Below are 19,841 nucleotides of genomic sequence, written 5' to 3'. Positions count from 1 at the left end.
TTTTAAGCAGTCTGTGACACTGCTGAAGAGCCTGGAAGCTCTACTTGTCCCATTTCCCAAGAGTCCTGGATCGAGTTGTGCCTCTCGGAGCTGTCGCCCTGTCAGGCCTGTTGCAATGGTCCACCAGACACTGAAATTGGATGCCCTAGGGAAACGGAACAGCGAGGCTCTTAGGTTGCCTAGAGAGGGGTGGTGGTGGTGGGGTGATTTGTAATTTGCCTTTAGCTCTTAACATTAACTACCAATTTTTTGGAGTGTGGCCAGCACTGCACAGGATTATATTCTGGAAGCTTTAGGCACCGTGAAGATCAGACTCTAGTGAGTCTGCTTCATACCACGGAAACATTCCATACCAATGGAAACATCCATACCTCTCACATTGTTAAAACCTTGTTGTTCCAGCAGAGGTGTAATGTACAGCTCTCATCACTGTTGGTCGGTGCTGGCACTGGTGATGCTCAGAGCTGCGGACTCACAGCCGAACTCTGAAAACTGAAGACATTTCTGTACTTTCCTTTTTTTCGTTTGCCCACCAGCAATGAAGACTGAATCTTTACTACTGCTGTTTGGGCATAAAAAGTTAGTGGAGATAAATAATGAAACAAATTGTTATGAAGCTGATAGTTGTAGCAGTAAATATCAACTTAAGCACAACACCAGTTTAGTATTGTTTGGGTTTGCTTTGGTTTTAGTATTGAGTATTTCCTTTACTCTCCTTATTTTGGGGCAGCTGTGAATCTGGCCACACTATTTCCAAATGTTGAAATGTCTTATACAAACAGGGCTTTTCTGCACATGCAAGTGATATTTGACTGGCTTTATCTGCCAGTCCTGATAATCAAAACAACGGATTCGTATGCTTTTCTTTCCAAACATAAAGCAATGTTCTTTTCCTTAGTTTCTTTAAAAAAAAATTACCTTTTTGTTTGCATAGCACTAAGATTATGATGTTTCCCTTAAATTTCCCCTTAAAAACACATAGCTAGTTAGAGATTTATAGTCTCTTAGCCCCAAGAAACAGAGCAGTAATAGTAAATTACAGAATGTAAATCAACATATCACTTAAATTTTTCAAATTTAAGACCTTGAACAAGCACATTCCCTTTTTTGTGCTTGAAGTTAAGCAGACTTTTCAGTGCACTGCTTATGTAAAAAGAATGAATGTGCCATATCGATATACATAGAGGTGCTCCCTTGCTAGTGAGGCTTTATCCCAGCTGTGTTTGTTTAAGGAAGATTCAGTTCAGTGACATGCCATCATTGTAAAAGTGATTTTATTTAAAGATTTAATATTTTTAAGTGGAATCTTCATAGTAAATAGAATTTTTAAAGTGCCACTACTACAATTAATGTAAATTCTGTAGAAGAATTTTTAAGGAATGTTTTCTCTTTCATTCTGTTAACTGATGGAAATACGCACACAGTACTAAACAGTGTGGCTTTCTTGCTTTGTAGCAATGCCAAGAGTCAAGCCCCGATCGAATTACACTGTATGGTTTAATGATGAAACCTATCCAGCGCTTTCCACAGTTCATTCTACTATTGCAGGTAAATAACGTTTACCAAAGGGATGCTTTTGGTGTATTCTTATGTGGTTTGCTTGTGGGATCGCATGGTAGCTGTCTTCTGCCGGAGGAGTGTGCTGCAGTGGAAGTGGCTATTGGATCATGGGGAAATAAGAAGCAAAAATGTCATTGCATCATAATGTGCTGATCTTGTATTCTGATTGCGGGGCAGGCAGTAAATACACTACAGGAAAAAATGAACTAGATTTACTCTAGATTACTTGCTAGTTTAGATTTTGCTTGTAAGTAAAGCTGTAGTTCAAAAGAGCTACTTGTTCATACAGTTTGTTAGCTAACAGCACTTCAAAACACCACTAGGAACTTTGTGGCATTACTTTCCATTTAAGAAAAATACAAGAGGATGTAGTTCATGCCTTGGATAGTTCAGAATACATGTGGGATGTAGAAAAAAAGCGTGCTCCCTCCCTGACTACTTGGCTCACAGGTAGTGGGCAGTGTGGTGCAGCTTCCTTCTGACCTGCAGCATCTTGTTTTCCTTCCCATGGAAACAGAAGACTTGGCAGGGAGTCCTCGGGTCTCATCTCAACAGGCATTTGAGCTGCAGGAAGAGCACAGTTCCCCAGTGTAGACCTGCTCCAGACCAACTTATGCTGTTTGTAACTCCTTCCAGACTATAGCAGGCCTGTCCCAGTAAGCGCTGTGAGTTGGCTGTGTGTGGCAGGTGCCACAGGGAAGGACAGGCTTTGGGCTGTGGGTCTGGGAATTACTGTGAGAGAAGGAGCAGAGATAGCTGGGGGGGAGCATGTGGGTAGGAAGCCGTGGCGAAAGTTTTTGATGTAGCAGAAGATACAGAGTTTATTGCAGCAAGAAGCCATAGTTGACTAATTTTTAAGTGCTGTGGAAAAGGAGAAAAAAATATAATTCAAGTTGTTCCTACTGTATTGCCTACAAAAGGGAAAGACTTGGAGAAGCTGTTGTGACCCATGAAGTAAGCAATGTCTCCTACTTCAGGGTGAGCACACTATCAGTTTTTTGGTGAGGAATAATAATGGTGATAAAGATAATACAATATTATTACAACAGTAAAAATCAGAAAAGTTTAATTTTAGGTCATTGTTTATGGACACCTATGTATTCTACTGTAACATTTTTCACATTGTGGTTAATATTAATAAATTAAACATTTATTTTCAAGTTCCTTCTCTGTACTTTCATCCTGTAAATAAGCTGTATGTGACCTCATTCGGTATCTTTTTTTAAGAACTATTAAGATATTCAGGAAAGTAAGCAATGTGCTGTCTGAGTATTCCTTAGGTGTTCATTGGTCTTATTCTTTAGTAGTACTTGGGTAAAGAATGTAATAATAACTTTACATCCTGTAATCTTTTGAACTTGACTTTGAAATGAAATCTAATGTTTGTTTTGTTTTATCATTTCCCCTCAGGATATGTTGAAGAACACCAATAAAGGACATCCTGACAGACTACCTCTACAGATGGCTCTTACAGAACTTGAAACGCTGGCAGAGAAGTTAAATGAAAGGAAAAGGGATGCAGATCAGCGCTGTGAAATAAAACAAATAGCAAAAGCAATGAATGAACGTTATCTGAACAAGGTTAGAAAAGTAGGAATGTATGATGGAAGAGTTAGTTTTTGGGCCTTGAGAAATCTCTAAAATGGACACCAAAGAGAAACCTATGTTTTTTTCTGTGCAGGTCGGCAGCATGGGGTCAATTTAGTGGTAGGTGTGAGATGTGACCTACTTCCAGGACTGAACAAGCTCTTTGGTTAAACCACTGTGCGCTGGATCAGGCAACATGTAGCAGTATTGGTGTTCTCTGGCAGTGTAGGAAATAATGCTGTGTAGTAAACTCTTGTGTATGTTTTCTGCATGGGAAAATTAAACTTTTAATTTATCCTAGAACTGAGTAATTACCTTCATCCTTATATTGCAGTGCTTCCAACTATGGAGCATTTCAAGATGTGCTATTGAATGTGTCCAACATCTTCCTTGTTTTAACGAACATCCCAGTATATTTTATTTGTGCGTATGCATCCCAGTATATTTCATTTGGATCATGCAATAGAAATGTCTTTAAAGAACTGTAGAAGACGTTCAGTAGGAAGGAAGGAACAATCTTCATTGGAGTTTGTTAGTAGCTACCTGTACTGTGGATATATGGATGCTTGTCTTGCATCATAAAACGGTTCCTCCTTTCCCATGAGATAAGGCATAAATGCTTCAGTTCTTGCTTTCGTGAAGTTACAGATGATTATACTCTGGACTCATTCTGGGATGGAGTGATGGGGACATGCTGAAGGTGCAGGGAATGGTGGGTTTTGTGATGCATAAAAGCATAGTAGTCAAACAGAACACACTGTTTTATGCTATTTATCAGAAATGGGATACTGAATTTATTGTTACACTGCAACAACATTTCCATTCTAAGTGCATTAGAAGATGGATTCAGACATTTTACTTTTCTAGTTCTCATAATCCTACTTCTTGAAGCAGCTACTAATCATCTACAAATAACTGAAGGAGTTCAAGACGCAGAATGTGTTTTTTAAGAGGTGGTCCAGGTTTCCTCTTGTCAGTCCATATAAACTGTGAAATCTTGTATGTTATGCACTGAGAGGATGAATTGATGTATGTGTGGATAGTCATTCCAAATCACATAGGGCCCTGTGTGCCTTGTGGGTTAATATTTGCATATACAGTTTTGGAACAATGCCAGGCAGGGTGAAGGAGGTGGGTGGATAGGAAATGAGTAAGTTATGGACCATTTTGTTCTCTTGGTTGCTATGAAGGTGTGTTTGACCTGTGAAGGATTGGTTCATGCTTGCACGCGGTGCTGATCCTCAACCCTTGAAGGCAAATGGCAGGAGCAATTTACATGCCATGCATCTCTTGCACGTACCGTCTTTTCCACAGCCTGTGGCAACCTGCCAGCTGCACTCCTTAGCTAGCTCTGTGAGCCCAGGTGGACAGAGCAGGCACAAGCACCCTTCCTCCTCCCTCTGTGACAGCTGGAACCAGGTGTAGCACTTAAATGGGCTGTGAAAGAAAGGATGAAGGAAGGGAACCACAGAAATTGTGGAAGCTATCATTTTTTTTTTTCCACTAGGGGACCTTTATCAGTGTGGAAGATTCCCAGACCAATTACATTCCATATGAAGACCAAAAACCCCTGCAGGCTGTGTTGGTGGCAGCAGAAATTAGTTTCTCTATGTGAAAATCAAATTAGTAAAGAGGCTTAATTCACTTGGGAGATCCACCTGCTAACACTTGTACTAGGATGGCAAGTGATAACCTGTTCTATTTTCTTCTGGTTTTTTGCACTGGACGTTAGATGTGCCATGTATAATATACGGTGCTTTGTTGTTCTTAAATCCAGCTGCTCAGCAGTGGTAACAGGTACCTCATACGGACTGATGATATGGTTGAGACAGTTTACAATGACAAAGGAGAAATTATCAAAACCAAAGAACGACGACTTTTCATGTTAAATGATGTGCTGATGTGTGCAACAGTAAATATTCGGTAAGAATTCATTCATACTTTTAAAATAACCATTCAAGCTTCAGCTGGAAGAAATGATACTTTCTGAAATATTTTTTAAATTGCTTTTACTATGGCTAATGATTTCTAAGATAGTCATAATAAATGGATAGCTAGCTTTGTTACAGTCCTCTATATTGCCTGCTGATGTTTGGAAGTTCTAGAGTAAGCACGTAAGTAAATTTTATCAGTTGGAGTTTACAGATAGAAATTATCTGTAGTGTCTAGTTATTGCTGTATATTAGCATTTAGCAGAGCACAGGTATGCCAAGGTAGGATTTTTTTTCTCCTTTTCCTTAAATTCATAGTTACACACATACAAATATGTAAATTGACACCATTTGCAAATTACAAAAACAAAACAAAACACAAAGCTAATACATGTAACCAGAACAAACCTGGAAGTCACTAACAAATTTCCAGCTGGGGAAAGGTTTTTATCTCTGAGACCAAATGTTGAAGGATTAAAGCTGAGGTGCTTTGAAGAAGACATCTTTTCATAGTGCTTTCTGTAAATTATGGCTGTAATTATTACTGTTACCATATCTCTGTGTATGCCAAGGTTACACCCACATTCAAATGTTGCTTGTATCATAAATTGTTTTATGTGATGGCACATTCTGACAAAGAAAACATGGAACACTAAAATCTTCCAAGAACATCTTTTCTTAAGCATAATATGAGTTGATATCTCAGTTTATTACTGAAGTATGAATGTGGTACGTATTTTTGTAATAATATGAATGCTTGGTCTCATGCTGGTGAGTGAGAAGTGCCATGTAATAACTGCACTTCAGAAAATGAACAAGCTTATGTCAACTATCCTGTTACTCTTTTCCTTTACAAATTCTTCAGCTCCTTAGTAACACCTGGATATTTTCTTATGGTTGTTTGCAAGAAAATTACTTTTAACCATTCATGTTTTATCTTCTTCCATACCATCATCTTGGATTTTCTGTATTTGTCCTTGAAGTGGCAATGTGCAGTCTGTTTTCATTTTCCATGTGAAAAATTCATGATATGCCAAGTCTCTGGGTTCCTTATTAAGTCAACAGCTCCTGTTATCACAGCACTGTTGTTCTTGTGGGCATTAACTGGTTCTGAGCAACCTCCTTTGGGATGGTAATTGGGCATGCATGTGTCATGGGCATTTGCTAGCTCTGAAAAAGTTTAATTTTGGTTTTCTCTAGCAGTTAAGGTTTGCTTTCCAACCTGCTTGTTTATGTGATAGTGAGTTTTTAGAATAGGTGAATGCACTTTTAGCTTTATTCACTAGCAAATAAAAGGTTTGTGACTTCCTTGGGGTGTTTGGTTGCCTGTGGGTCCACCTGCAACCTGTATGTGTGGATTTAGGATTCCTCCATGATTTAATGGACTGCTCTTAGATTTTTTTTTTATTTTTTTTTTTACTGCAGAAGAAACTACCTGTGTCATGTGAAATATAGTTAGAGCCTGAAGGAAATAATCTGCCAGAGTTCACACATGATACCTGTATCCATTCCAGAAGTTTTTGTGCAAAATAAGCATCTGCTATAGAATGTACCCCTTGCCTGTTTGGCTTATGCAGGATAAGCTTTATTTCTCTTTGGTTTAGCTATATGAAGTTAGGCATCTTACCTAAGCTAGGCTTCTGTTATAGCAGGGGTTTTCACAGTGCATGCCTGCAGATTTACCCTGGAAATGTAGACTTTTTCAGAAGTTTTACACGTACATGTAGCTAAGTATGTGTCAGCACACTTAACCACCTTTTGTCCAACATTTACAGAAACAGTCAGATGTCCCAGGAGCCTGGGGACCATTTGTTCCAGAACCATTTTCTATAGCTGGCAAAAGACATGCGTTTCTACAGAGTACATGCCCCTAAGAAGGTCCTTCTTGACACGTAGTCTAGATAACCAGCTTGAACCGGAGACCTAACTTTTAAGTAGCAGTAGTTGGAGGGGGTGGATGCTATCCCTAATGAGTGCTGTGTCCTGCCCAGTCTTGTTTTCTTTCTTCTGAACTAGATCAAGAGTTTATAAATATTTACTTAAGCTGTGGCACTTGTGGTTTTTGTTCATACTTGCCTCTTCATTGAAACAAAAGTATGACTGTGTTGGGAACAGTAGCTGACTAGCTAAACATCAGCATTTAGGTACTGTTCTCAATAACTGCATTTTGCTGATTTCTCCCAAGCATTTAACTTTGTTATTTCAGTCGTGCTTTCTGTGAAGTAAACCTTTTTTGTCCACTTTAACATCTCTTTTGTCCTTAACGATAAATGTTTGTTATGTGTGCTTGAATGTGAATAAGGGAATGAAAGAAACAAAGGAAAATGAGTATTAATGCCATTGCTATTCCAAGTGAGCTTCCTCAGTGTGCTCTTTCCTCTGATATGCCTCTTGTGATACACGCTCGCTTCAGCAGTAGCTCACTTGAGATTAAGCTCAGAAGCCACAGCAGTTGCTAAGGTCTGCTGTAAAGAATATCCTGTGCTGTGGGGCTCAGCAGAAATGTTAGCTTGTCCGCCCTTGGGTGGTTACATTGCCCTCCCTGCTGCTGGTAGTCATTCAAAGGTCCCATCATCCGTACTTCTCTCAACATAGTAGTTACTACTTTTGAGCACTGTTTCAAAAGGATTAGGAAAATATGGAGCCAAAGTGTCATCCTAAGAGCTTGTGTATCAAAATGCAGGTTGATCTTATAAGATGGTCATTTATGTTTTGTTATAGAAATGTAGGGACTGTTGTGCTGGCGGTCCTACACTGTTTGTAAATGAGATTATCTGCACCTGCATAGCTGCTCTTTGCACTCCAGGAGAGATCAGTCACAGTCAGCCTGATGCATGTATTTGTTTCAAGTTGTGCATGGTGCTCAGACAGATAAACAGCAAATTTTAGAAGCTAAAATAATAAATGGGACTTGAAACACAGTTGTTTGTCAAAGCAATAATTTGTGCATCTTCCAGCTCTTCCTATGAAAGCAGTGGCGCTGTGACAACTGGCCAGAGGTATTTATTGAAGTGGAGTGTACCGCTGGGACAAGTGGAAGTCATCGAGTATGGCAGCAGTGAGGGCCAAGGAGAGAACTGCAGGTTTCCACCCCAGCACTCTGCTGAAAATGTCATCATTAACTCTAAGCCAAGTAAGTGACGGGAGTTATTGACTTGTACAGGGTTTTTTGGTTGGTTTTTTTTTTTTCCCATTAAAATCCATATTTGAATTTCAATGGGCTACTGAAAACAAAGGAAAGAATTCTGTGAATGAAGACTTCTGTAACATGGACAGTAATACAACCTCTTTCCTTGGAAGCAGAGAATCTGTAAAGTGATAGCCAGTCTCCTGCCTTGCAACATGAGTTATTTGTACTTGTCCTAGTTCAGTGTTCTATACAGGAATGCAAAAAGTGTTTTAAAGTATGAATGTGTGTGGGCATTCATATATATATGAATTCATATATATATTCATACAATACAACCTGTAAAAAGGTTGTTTTGGTGTGGTGTGCCAGCTGTCCCGTCGTAGCTGGTCATGCATATGTTCTTTATCCCATAATTAAGGAAGTTTCTCTCAATAAAAATGACCAGCTACCCTGTTGCTGTGGAATAGTCTCAACACAAGTGGTTTTACTGCAGGGTAGAAGTTACTTCTCTCAAGCCCATAGTATCCCACCTGTCAAACGCAGTAATAAGTGCTTCAGAAAAAAACGTCAATTTTAATTTTAATGAGTGTTTTTGAAACAATATGCCAATAGGTAATTTAATCCAAGCCTCTCTCCAAACTCAACCTCAAGCTCTGAAGTTTGCCAGTTCCTTCTGTGCCTGTTAATCCCTCCTAAAAGCCTGCTAACTACCCTCAAGAGATGTATGAATTCCAAGAGTTGACTTGATAGCTAGCCTTTCACATATAATGAGTTATTTTTATATCTTGTGTTTTGCCTAAATACTGCATTTTTTTAGTACATTTTATATATCTAGATTGTGATCCTTGTTAGTGGACTAATTTGCATGGATTTCAGTGCTAGCTCTTGGCATTATTTCACATTATATTTATTTAATATTGCACCCTTGGCTTCCTGAATTTTCCCACAGTTGTGCTGTAAGGAGGCATAAATATTACACTTCAGAATTATCTGAGGTGCAGCTGCAGCATTTAATGCCCCCCATGTTCTCCAGGATGGTTATTGTCAGGTGGTTTTGCTCCTCTCTTTGTAAACAGCCACAGAAAATTTTTACAGGTAGTTATGTCTCAATTTCAAGAATGATGTCATCTTGTAACTCCTTTTAACCATTAATGGGCTACTTAGACAATGAGGTTAAGGCTTTTATATTGTCATTTACCAGCTGCTGTATGCATGACTCTGAATGTATATAAAGGAGAATATTACTTAGAATGGAGGGGTCCTTCTTATAGCTGAGTTTGGGAGGAACAGCTTGTTGAATAATCCTACTGCAACTTTGTGCAGTAGCTTCACAGACGATTAGACCAAATCCTTGCCTGTCAGCAAGATCAGATGGGGAACTGGAGCATGAGGGGAGAAAGAAAAACTTTTACCAGAACAGTCCTGTAGAACTTACTTGAACCTCTTGGCTTTGAGGTTGCCTAGCTTCATGATGTTTGGTGACAATATGTCAAAAAAATGAAATTACTTTGTACATCATTTGTAGTCTCAACTTTCAGGTTAAATGGTAATCAGTAGGTAAAAGATGAGCTGAACAACTGTCCTCTTGGTAAGCTCTGATCGTTGCATTAATTCAGTCTTGCCCTAGTAAAAGGGATCAAAAGCTAAGAAATAAAATGTTTATGAAAGATTCTGGTTATACAAATGAATAAATCTTCCCTCAGCTTTAATCAAATGTTTCTGCCAAATGATCGAGCTAAATTGAATATAACCCATCATGAAAGAGCAAGAGTGTAGCCTTGCTATTTGCATGTACTGCTGTGTCTGTGCTAGTTTTACTTTGAATGCAGACTTGTCCAAATTGGCCTGTGTAGACGAGTTTGAATACACACCTAATTGTGTTAGTTATTCTGTAGAGTTGCCCCCTTAGTTCCAGTCATCTTGGCCTCTAAAGGTGCAGAAGCTCAGAAAGTTCAGCCTGCCTGCAGCAGGAAAGGACTGGTAAGATTTTGTGTAATGGTTCACTGTTGCTTGTTTATTTGCACCCACCAACACGCTGCATTTTATAGTTGATGATGACACAATTTTTTTCATGGTAGTATCATGTTTTTTGGGATCAACAATCATGAGATTGTTGGGTATTAACCACAAACTGCAAAACACTACCAACAAAATATTGTCGATTCTTTGCCTGAAACTGCTTGACTTAACGGTTGTCATAAAGTTATATCGTGTTTCCTTCTGTTTTCAAAGTATACCAAGTGCTGTGGTGAAATCCCAGTGGCCTCATAGTGTGTGGTTTTAATAACATCAAGAACAATTTGTGATGCTGCAGGCAGAATCCTGTTTCCATCACATAGAACCATGTTTCAGACCTTATTTTCAGCTTTCATTTCCAGTTTCTGGGAGCTGGAGAGATACAGAATGATGATGATTCTGTGTAAAAGCATTAAGAAGTAGGGGGGTCATTTCTTCTGTTTCTAGAAGACTGAGAAAAGTTGTTTTCTATCTGTAACTCATCAGGTTAAGTACTTGACCCCTGTATAAAGTTGGCATTCTCACATTACTGCTGTGATTAACAAGGACTCTTAATGGATTCTAGTTTGTTATTGTGAGGATTACTGATTATTAGCTGCATTTCTCTTATCGTGGCACTTTTTTCTCAGCCAAAATCCTTTTTATGAGGAGGCAACTGTCATAACTGTATCTTACTGTATAATTTAAACTATTATTGGCTAAATGCAATTGGTGCTTTCTACGATGCTGCAAGAAAGGATAGTATTGTTAAAGGATGCAAACTTTGGGTGTTACAGAGAAATTAATAGATGAATTTGAATTCATATCATACATGTTGTAATATGCAACTGCTGAAAGGTTGAAAGGTTTTATGAATATGCATAAACCAAGGGCATGCTTTAGTACTGTTCTACAGTGGAAAGCAAGGGCTGTGTGAACTTGGTTTTCACTTGGCAAAATCATCAGTTTGCAGTTTTGTACCCAGTTCTGCTTTGCATACCAGTCTTTTGTCTCTGAATTCTAGAGAACACTTTCAGGGGTTGTTAAGTTCATGGCTGTTTTTTTTTAAGCCCTTTGTCTTTTGGCAGGAGAAACTGTGTGGCCTGAGGGTACATGGGGGAAGGCAGGAAAATTTTCCTAGGGTGTATTCTGCTATGCTGTTCCAGTCCTTGCTGTGCTTTTGTTTTATTCTTGGTGCTAGAGGGATACAACAGAAGTAGACTATAGGTTCTTTTATTTATGGAGAAGGATTGAAGCCTCAGCTGTTTGGCAGAATCCTTTATTTGTATGGTTCTAATATTGTATCCTGATGGAGTGCAATTATAACTTGTGTTTGCTTCCTGTAATGATATTTAAAGCAGAAAACATTTCATTCTCAGTCTTCAGAAAAAAATAGCACATTTATCGGATCGCATTCCTCTGAGCAAATTAGGCAAAGTCCTATTTCATGTATCGGAGTTAATCTTGCTTGAATGTCTGTGAGTATGAGTCTCTGGCATGCCAACTGGACAGTTCCTGTGGAAGTAGTTAGCTTAACTCTTTGTGACAGAAGCCTGATGTGTGAATTTTCTTCTGTAGAACCATTTGCAGAAAGATGGAAGATGAATTTTTTCCCTATTAAATCCATGTACTGTTTCTGGTAGGCTACTGCTGTTGTCCTCTCCCTCCCAGTTAGTCCATGTGCAGAAGGACAGACACATTCATAGTACTAAAAATTTGAATTAATATAGCAAAAGAGGAATATTTTCAGCATGAGTAGGAAGTTGTACGTTCTTGGGTTTGATTTACTTGTGCTGAAAGAATTGTGTTGTGTAATGGAGTTCAGTAAGAGGTATTTGAAGCGTGGTTTAGGTGGTTACGGGAGCATTTGACTTGATTCTATGGTGAGATAAGAAAACTACTATAATGGTAGGTGAGGCTGCTAAGTGGATAGGCCTTTTAGTGGGCCCTGTTGCAATAGAACACGGGGTAACGGTTTTAAACTAAAAGAGTTAGATGCAGACTAGATGTAAAGAAGACATTTTTTATGATGAGAGCGTTAAGCACTGGCACAGGTTGCCCAGAGAGGTGGTAGGTGCCCCATCCCTGGAAACTTTCAAGGTCAAGTTGGATGGGGCTCTGAGCAACCTGATCTAGTGGAAGGTGTCCCTGCTTATTGCAGGGGAGTTGGACTAGGTGACCTTTAAAGGTCCCTTTCAACCCAAACCATTCTATGATTCTAAGATTCTATGAAGCAAGAACCTTGTTTTCAAGGCCCAAAAAGAACTCAGCAAAAGTATTATGTAATATAGGGATGACCCTAGCCTATAAATGGTTGAAAAGCTCAAAATGAGACACTTTCCTTAATTATACTTCTTCCTTACGTAATGCTAACTAGTGAATTCTGTTCTTCCACACAGTTGTGTTGATACATGCATTGATTTCACCTCCTCTGTCTGTGAACTACTGAAAACAATGGATTCAGCATTCACAGCTGGGATACTGGTTTGGTTTTGTTTTTCTTTATTCTGTTTTGTTTTATTCCAAGATGTCTATAGGTAACCTGCTTATTGTGGACCTAGGGAAATGAACATCAAGTTTAAGGTTCCTGAATTTTAGTATTTGCTCTGTCACAGGTTTGCTTGTATGTTTGTGGGAGTCTTGCTACTTCTGTACCTTGGTTTCTGCAACTATAAAATACACTGTGCTCTGGGCAGGAACCCTAAGCACTCAAAGTACCTCAGACACCTAATGTGTCTGGAGGGAGTCTAAAGGGAGGCCACAGATCACTTAAACCTGCCCACAGGTAAATTGCTATCTTTGATAATCAAGTTATATCATAGAGGAATTGAAAGAGTAATCAGTGCCTATTCAAATACTAGGTTATTGCTAACTATCTTTTGCTAATTTTTCTGTCTTTATTTGTTACTTTAGATGCTGTAAGCATCTGAAGCAATTAATGCGTTTATTGTGATGTTATCTTTTTTGCTATTATATGCTGCTTTGTCCTGAATGATCTTTAGTAATTGAAGGGATTTATCTGTTGGCTGTTTCCTTGGGGTTTGGTTTATTAGGGATTCTTTTGTTGTTGTTGGCTTTTGAGGAAGTTTACTACATAGCTGTATCCTAGTAAATGATAATTTTTCAATCAAAATGGGTGAGAAGTTGAATTGAATTTATGGAAAGAGAGCACTAAGAAAGTTAAATGTTACCCATACTTTTCTGATAAAAGAGGATGGGTGAAAGAGCAATTAATACAACCTGTTTTTTAGTATGTCATATCAATATGACATATTTTAAATATGTCTTCCAAAAATATAAAAAAAAACAGTCAAAAGCAAATTTGTCACTTCTTATAAAAACGTACTGTATTCCCCTCTAGAAGAATCTGGAAGTGGACCTTCACTTGCAAGTCACCCATCTGTACATAAAATCACTGAAAATACATGTATTTCACTGCTCTTAAACAGGAATATAGGAGCAAAGGTCAAATGCACCGGCCAGAGTTTCAGCTTTTCAGGTTCCTGGAATGTGGTGTTAAGAGTTTGCAGCGCTTTATGCAAACTGCTGATGGGTCGTGAAATGTGGTTTCTGTGCCAAGATGAATGCCTGCTTGGTGCTGCCGCGACAGTGACCACCCCTAGTTGCCTGTTCCCTGGTTCCCAAGAATGAAAAGGATGAGCTCTAAAAGTTTTTCACAGCGGTTTTATTGAAGAAGACCAGACTAGAGAGACTCTGTAGAAGCAAGGTGGGTGGGCTAAGTATCCTGTCATTTCTGGTTGGGAAACCAGTGCCTGTTAGCAGTGTTCTGCTGCAGGTCATGTTGATTAGGAGCCATACGCAGCATAGCCTATTACTTAAGCAAAGAACCGTTTAATTTGAGCCATATGGCTAAAGGCTGAAAGAGAAAATGAGCAAGACCCGTCTGTACTATATGTATCATGCAGTGATGACTGTAGGAGATAACAGTAAAAAGAAAAAACAGGTTAGCACATTTATGTCTATGGCCGCATTTTAGTGTTGTTTTTTGTTTCACAGGTTTACAGTTCGTAACTGAGATCAAACCTCAGCACTGCTACACCATGGCTTCTCATCTTTCCTGGTCCGACTTCCAGGGATATATTTGTACTCCATTTCCAGTCATGTGTGGCTTTGATCTCTGTGGGTTTTGTTTACTGTCAAATGTAGTGACATAACACTGAAGTGCAGGCATGATTCCTTTCTTCCGAGTTTCCTTCTTCTTGATGCAGTCATTTTATGTAGGTCTCCAAGTGTTGCCAGGGAAACAGGCAGGAGTGTTTGGTGGGCTACAGTGTGCACCTGTGTTTCTGTCAATGTCTTGCCCAATGGAAGAACAGTTCTTGAAAACAAAGATAGTGCTGCTGTGATAGCCATTACCATTAATGCTGTTTTTTTTTACTGGTTTGTCTAACAAGAAATACAGAATTGGAGAAGGGAAAATAAAAATTAGCTTTATCATCACTGCAAGGCTGGACAATTGTACTAAAATGTCCAGAGTAAGCAAGACTAAACATTAAGTGGCATATCAACTCTAGCATTGATGATAAGGTTTTAAAAAGGATGATGTGGGATGAATTGCTAGTTAAACTAACTTTCACCTCTGAAATAGAGTAATAATGTAAAACTTTATTTTAAAACTATTGAAATGATACTGTACAGTAATATGTTTATAAATGTAAACTGTCATTGATATATGTGAACAAAAGACCAGAGATTTTAAATCAGTCTATCTCCAAATAGCCTGTTCAGCTGAGCAAACCAGGTGATGTGAAATAGTTCATTTTTTAAGCAGATATATGTTTCTAGCTGGTGGACTAGGCACAGAATAAATTAGGTGTTAACATGTTTGTCTCACCCACTTTGGATAAGATTCATCTGCTTGCCTTTCATATCCACCATAGTGGTTATAGGGCTTGACGTTCACCTCCTATACACTGTTTTTAGGGGTCTCGTCCATGTTTTTACACAGAGTAGTGAAATATGTAGAAACATAGCTATAAGCAAGTGAATATGAAAGAGTGAGGTAAGCTCCTCACAGTATGATTTCCACTTGAGTTGTTACAGGTGGTTTGGTGGGAACTCCAGTGTAAACCTCTGGCAGCTTGGCCAGTTTACAATCACCTGCAGACCTGTCTTGAGATCCCTGCAGTACTTTCATCATCTAAATGCCTTCACATGAATACTTTCACTGCCTGTTGCATCCAGTTCCTGTCATGCTCTTCCATGCCAATGCAGGTGTACACTGGAGGTCCTGTGCAGCTCCTCTCCCAATTTGGGAGGGCAGAGGCTTCCAGGTCTGTGCTACCCGCAGCCTTCCCCTTCAGGACCTGTGAGAGGAAAGGGCCATGGTACCTCTTTTCTTTCACTCTAAAGTCTCTTTGCTTCCAGGACTTTCCTTCCTCATGGGAACAGAGCCAGGAACTGGAGTTCCTGTGATACATATCTGCAGTCAGTACGTAGTCCAGGAAGGCACCAGCTGTTGTCCCAGCTAGCATGTTGCTGAGGAGCCAGGCTGTGGGGTCCATACTTGTCAGCACATCGGGGCTCCAGTGTTTCTCCCTCCTGTTGTTCCCTAGTTCTTTCACTTCCTTCCTCGTCTCTGACACAGCACAGCTGCTTCTGTCAGCAGGAAAGAAAATCTTTATGGGACTTTATCTCTGAAATTCCCTGTGCAGTCAGGATTAACTGGAGTTTAATATAATCCTGAAGCCATGCTCTTGATGTATGAACTACTTCTCACCATCTCAAGAGGCTTTGCATTTCCTTGGTGTTATTGCATAATTTTACTCACAAATGGTATAACACTATGAATTTAATACCTTACTCAATATTTGCAGTTGCAAGCTGTTGATTTTATCTTCACATTGCTCAAGCTGTGTGTGTATAAGCAGTTTTGCGGTTGGACTGTAGTTTTTGTGCAACCTGTTTCTTTGGTGTTCAGATCTGATACAACGAGCATATAGTGAGACAGGCCTCCACATTCATGTAATTACCAGTTGAGAGCAAGGTATTAACAGCTGACAGGGATGTGAAGCATGTTAAAAATACTTTGTCAAGAGTTGAGACTTGGGAGGTTTGTTTCTCACCTCTGCTCTATGTGTACTGGGTGGCATGTGTATTTGATTCTTTGTGATTAGGACTTGAAGAACTACCCTGTCTTGTGTGGCAGTGAGAATAAATACATTAAAGAGTTTTAGAGGCTCAGATTATTAGATTCAATAATTAAGCTCATAGAGATTATCTTTAGGTGCTTACGTGATTAAAGTATGATTAGACTGAATAATGTAATTTCAAATTTATGATAATGCTCTTCATATTGGTTAATGATGGTGATAGGTCCTGGTTGTATCAGTGATTAGGCTTGCTTACCCCATGTACAAATTTAACAGTTTCTCTTCTAGTAATCTCAGGGTTTATTGCCTATCACATAATATTACGTGTGTGTTCGTGCTGTTTCTTTGTGTACTAGGTTACCAAACTTAATTTAGGGTTGTGCTGTAAAGCTATGTGTGAGTAGCAGCTCAACTTATCATTGACGGCTGCCAACTAAGTTTGTTTTCTGAGATTATTCCTGACTTCCCATTTTCTTCAATTTCCAAACCTGGAGGCTAGTACCACTCTCTAAACATTTGTGCAGTTTGGACCTGAGAGTACAGTGTTATCTCAGGTGAGCTACAGTTCAGCCATGGTGGCTCAGATTTTTCAGGAGCATGCAGCTGTGGAGATCAGTGTACTATCAACATTGTTCTCACATCATAGCCAAAATATACAGCACTGTACTAATTACTAAAAGCTGCAACCAGGACAGGCATGAAAGAACAAATGGGGATAAGGCAGAAAGCCTGCTTTTCTCTTACAAAATTTAAATTGGCCTGTGAGCTTATTTAGGTCTTAAACCAGGATTTTGGATTCACAAGATTACTTTTTTTCTTTTAATTTATTCTACTGAAATTCCAATTGCCTATTCAAATGCTCTCATAAAGGAGAAACGAATAAACATAACCCACCTACATGCTTCTCTGAAGTGACATTGGAAACAGAAGCAGCATTAGTAAGCAAGTGGAAAGACCCAGATAGGAGGGGTGTGGTGCTGGGGAAACTGTCAGGGACTTTGCTTACTTAACACAACATGCAGGAAGCTTGTAGTTCAGCATATAAAAATAAAATCTCATCTGCTTTGTCACTGGCTTTAATACTCATACAGAGTTTCCAGGCAGAAGGGATCAGACGTATGGACGTGCCTCCCTTGTGTGTGGCTGGTGCTTGGATTTGTCAAGTTCTGGCAAGGGAAGGGCTTGGTGCAGCAAAGGAACCTCATCTCTGGCTTTCCAGTGAAAGCTAGGTGTTCTGGTGCAGAGGTTTTTGTAAAGGGAAAGGGAATAATACCTTAAAATGGACATCAGTATCAGAATGGTGATGTTCTTGCAATTCCCAATATTCGTAATGCTTTTGCCAGATCTGTTTATCGATTGCTGAAATAGATCACTTGTATATGAAAATGCCACATAAAGGTCTCCTTTGATACTTGCGCTAAGAAAATTAGTTCCACTAGACGTCCTCAGGGAGAAAGCTTTTCCACCATTTGACAAATTCTCTTGCCTAGAGAAAGCTGTAAGGCATTTGTCCTGTGTGTTTTCCATACCAGTGTTATCGGTAGGAGCAGGTTCCAGTACCAAAGGTAGGGAAAGAATTCCTCAACTGCAGTAATTGAATCTTGGGCCTTATTAATGGTTTCTAGTTTTCCTTGCAGAAAACTATTTTACTTCAGCTATAATGTTGTCTCTCAAAACAGTCTCCAGTTTTGTCCTTCCTAAAGGTGGGCATCTTAAACTGAGCAGTGGGATGCTGTCTGCTTATTATTACTAGATAAAAAAAAAAAATCAGTGAAACATTCCCAGGACATCAAAGTCACATTTAAAACAAAAAGCAGTTCTGACTGTTTCTGATTGCACTTAAGCAGTTTTAAATATATTACTGCTACATGATCATAGTTCAACCTAAACGTGTTCACAATCTCGTGAAATCTGTCCAGTTTTTTATGAACTGATCGAGAATTCATCTGGTATCTTGATGCTTTGCTTTCCGGAACACTGTACAAGCTTCTTGAGTTGAAATGTAGACTTAAATATTGTGGAAGGGGCCTATTTTTTATTATTTGTACTGAGTGCTTAATTCTACACAAGTACCAGTTTATTATGCCTTCCTCAGACACAGCAGCTTTTAAAGTTGCCTCCCACACATGTAACTTCGCCCCCCATCCCAGGTGATTTTTATGCTCAGGATGAGGATTGAATCTTTTCCAAATCTCTTTAATTCATAACACTTGATGTTTCAGTATGCTGCCTGGATGCACACAGATGGCTCAGTGGGAGGAAGCAATACAAATGCGCTCAGCTTTGAAGACCAGATTGCAAATGGCAAATCAAATTTAGGACCTACTAGCCTTTCAGAGAGTATTCTTCAAATCCGGCATGTTCTTCAAGCGTACCATTAATTTTGTGTTACCCCTCAGTAATACTGGAACTATTGTCAGGAAAATAGCTTTTCTCAGTTTTGGTTGAGGTCTTCACATGTGGGTGTTTGTGAGCTTCCATTTTGTGTAACACCTAATTTGACTTCAGGGCTCTGTGTCTGTCAGAAGCAAAGTAATCTTTCTAAGGACCTTGAATTTCCATGATGCGTCTGTTCTCACTTCATGTCGATACAGCTTTTTCAAAGTAATTTCTATTGATATACTGTGGTTTTGAACCATGTGGGGAAGAGGTCGTTACTATAAGCATACTCAAGGCAGATCTTGTCAAGTTTACTTACCTTGCAGTTAAAAGAGATACCCAGGAATGTATCTATTAACAAGTCTTTGGCTTTAATGTGATACAGGATACAGAAATGTTTGCAAGAATAGTTGCAATATTGAGAGTATACCAAATGAGGCTTTTATTATATTTGCATGCTATTGGGATTTATGCAATACTATTACTTGAAAAAAATCCTCCTAACCGGGAATGAGCAAGAGTTTAGTGTGGGAAGGGACCACATGAGCCATTACATGTGCTTACGCAGGAATAGATGTTTAAATGATGGGTGCATCTACTCTAGGCAATGCAATACTTTCTTTTTCCTCTTCGGTGGCATAAATCTGTGAAAAATCAGTGTTTCACAAGAGAGAATCAGAACACACAGCAAAAGCTAGTGGAAAATGCGTACACGTGAGAAATCACTGCAGTAAATAAACGTGTCCCATAGTAATTCTTGGAAAGGGAGAATAGGGTGTGATCAGTTCAGGAGTACAATATCCAATATGCTTGTGATGCCCATGCAAATTGAAAATTTAGAGGAACTGGATAGACAAAATTTCCAAGGGAGCAGCTGCTCTACCAGCGCCCAGTAAAGCAGCTGCTGCTGTGCTGTCTGTGCAGGGGAAGAGCTGCAGCTGCTGGCTGTGCTCCCTTGCAAATCAGCCCACTGCCAGAGGTGGGAATTCTTCCCCTCTGCCCACACCTAAGCACTAGCACACAGACACTCTCCTGCGTGTGTGTATTTATGCACAACCTTCCAAAGCATAATTTTGCCCTAGCCAAGTTAAACTTTAACCACACCCAGGGAGTTTCCTGCAGGCTTTGAAAGTGTGTGGATGTAAA

General features: G+C 39.3%; 1 protein-coding gene across 4 annotated transcripts in view; it reads left to right on the top strand.

The window, feature by feature from the left end:
- Positions 1 to 19,841, top strand: part of ARHGEF10 (Rho guanine nucleotide exchange factor 10) — a 117,139-nt gene that overhangs the window by 50,166 nt on the left and 47,132 nt on the right. For all 4 annotated transcript variants that reach the window (XM_056343945.1, XM_056343946.1, XM_056343943.1 and 1 more), the window contains 4 exons: positions 1,456 to 1,548; positions 2,971 to 3,141; positions 4,925 to 5,070; positions 8,036 to 8,211. In XM_056343945.1, the coding sequence (XP_056199920.1) occupies positions 1,456 to 1,548; positions 2,971 to 3,141; positions 4,925 to 5,070; positions 8,036 to 8,211 (586 nt within the window). The remainder of the gene's footprint in view (positions 1 to 1,455; positions 1,549 to 2,970; positions 3,142 to 4,924; positions 5,071 to 8,035; positions 8,212 to 19,841) is intronic.

The sequence above is a fragment of the Falco biarmicus genome, chromosome 6 (genome assembly GCF_023638135.1).
Source record: "Falco biarmicus isolate bFalBia1 chromosome 6, bFalBia1.pri, whole genome shotgun sequence".
In the NCBI taxonomy this organism is placed as follows: Eukaryota; Metazoa; Chordata; class Aves; order Falconiformes; family Falconidae; genus Falco; species Falco biarmicus.
This window is presented reverse-complemented; position numbering and strand designations above follow the sequence as displayed.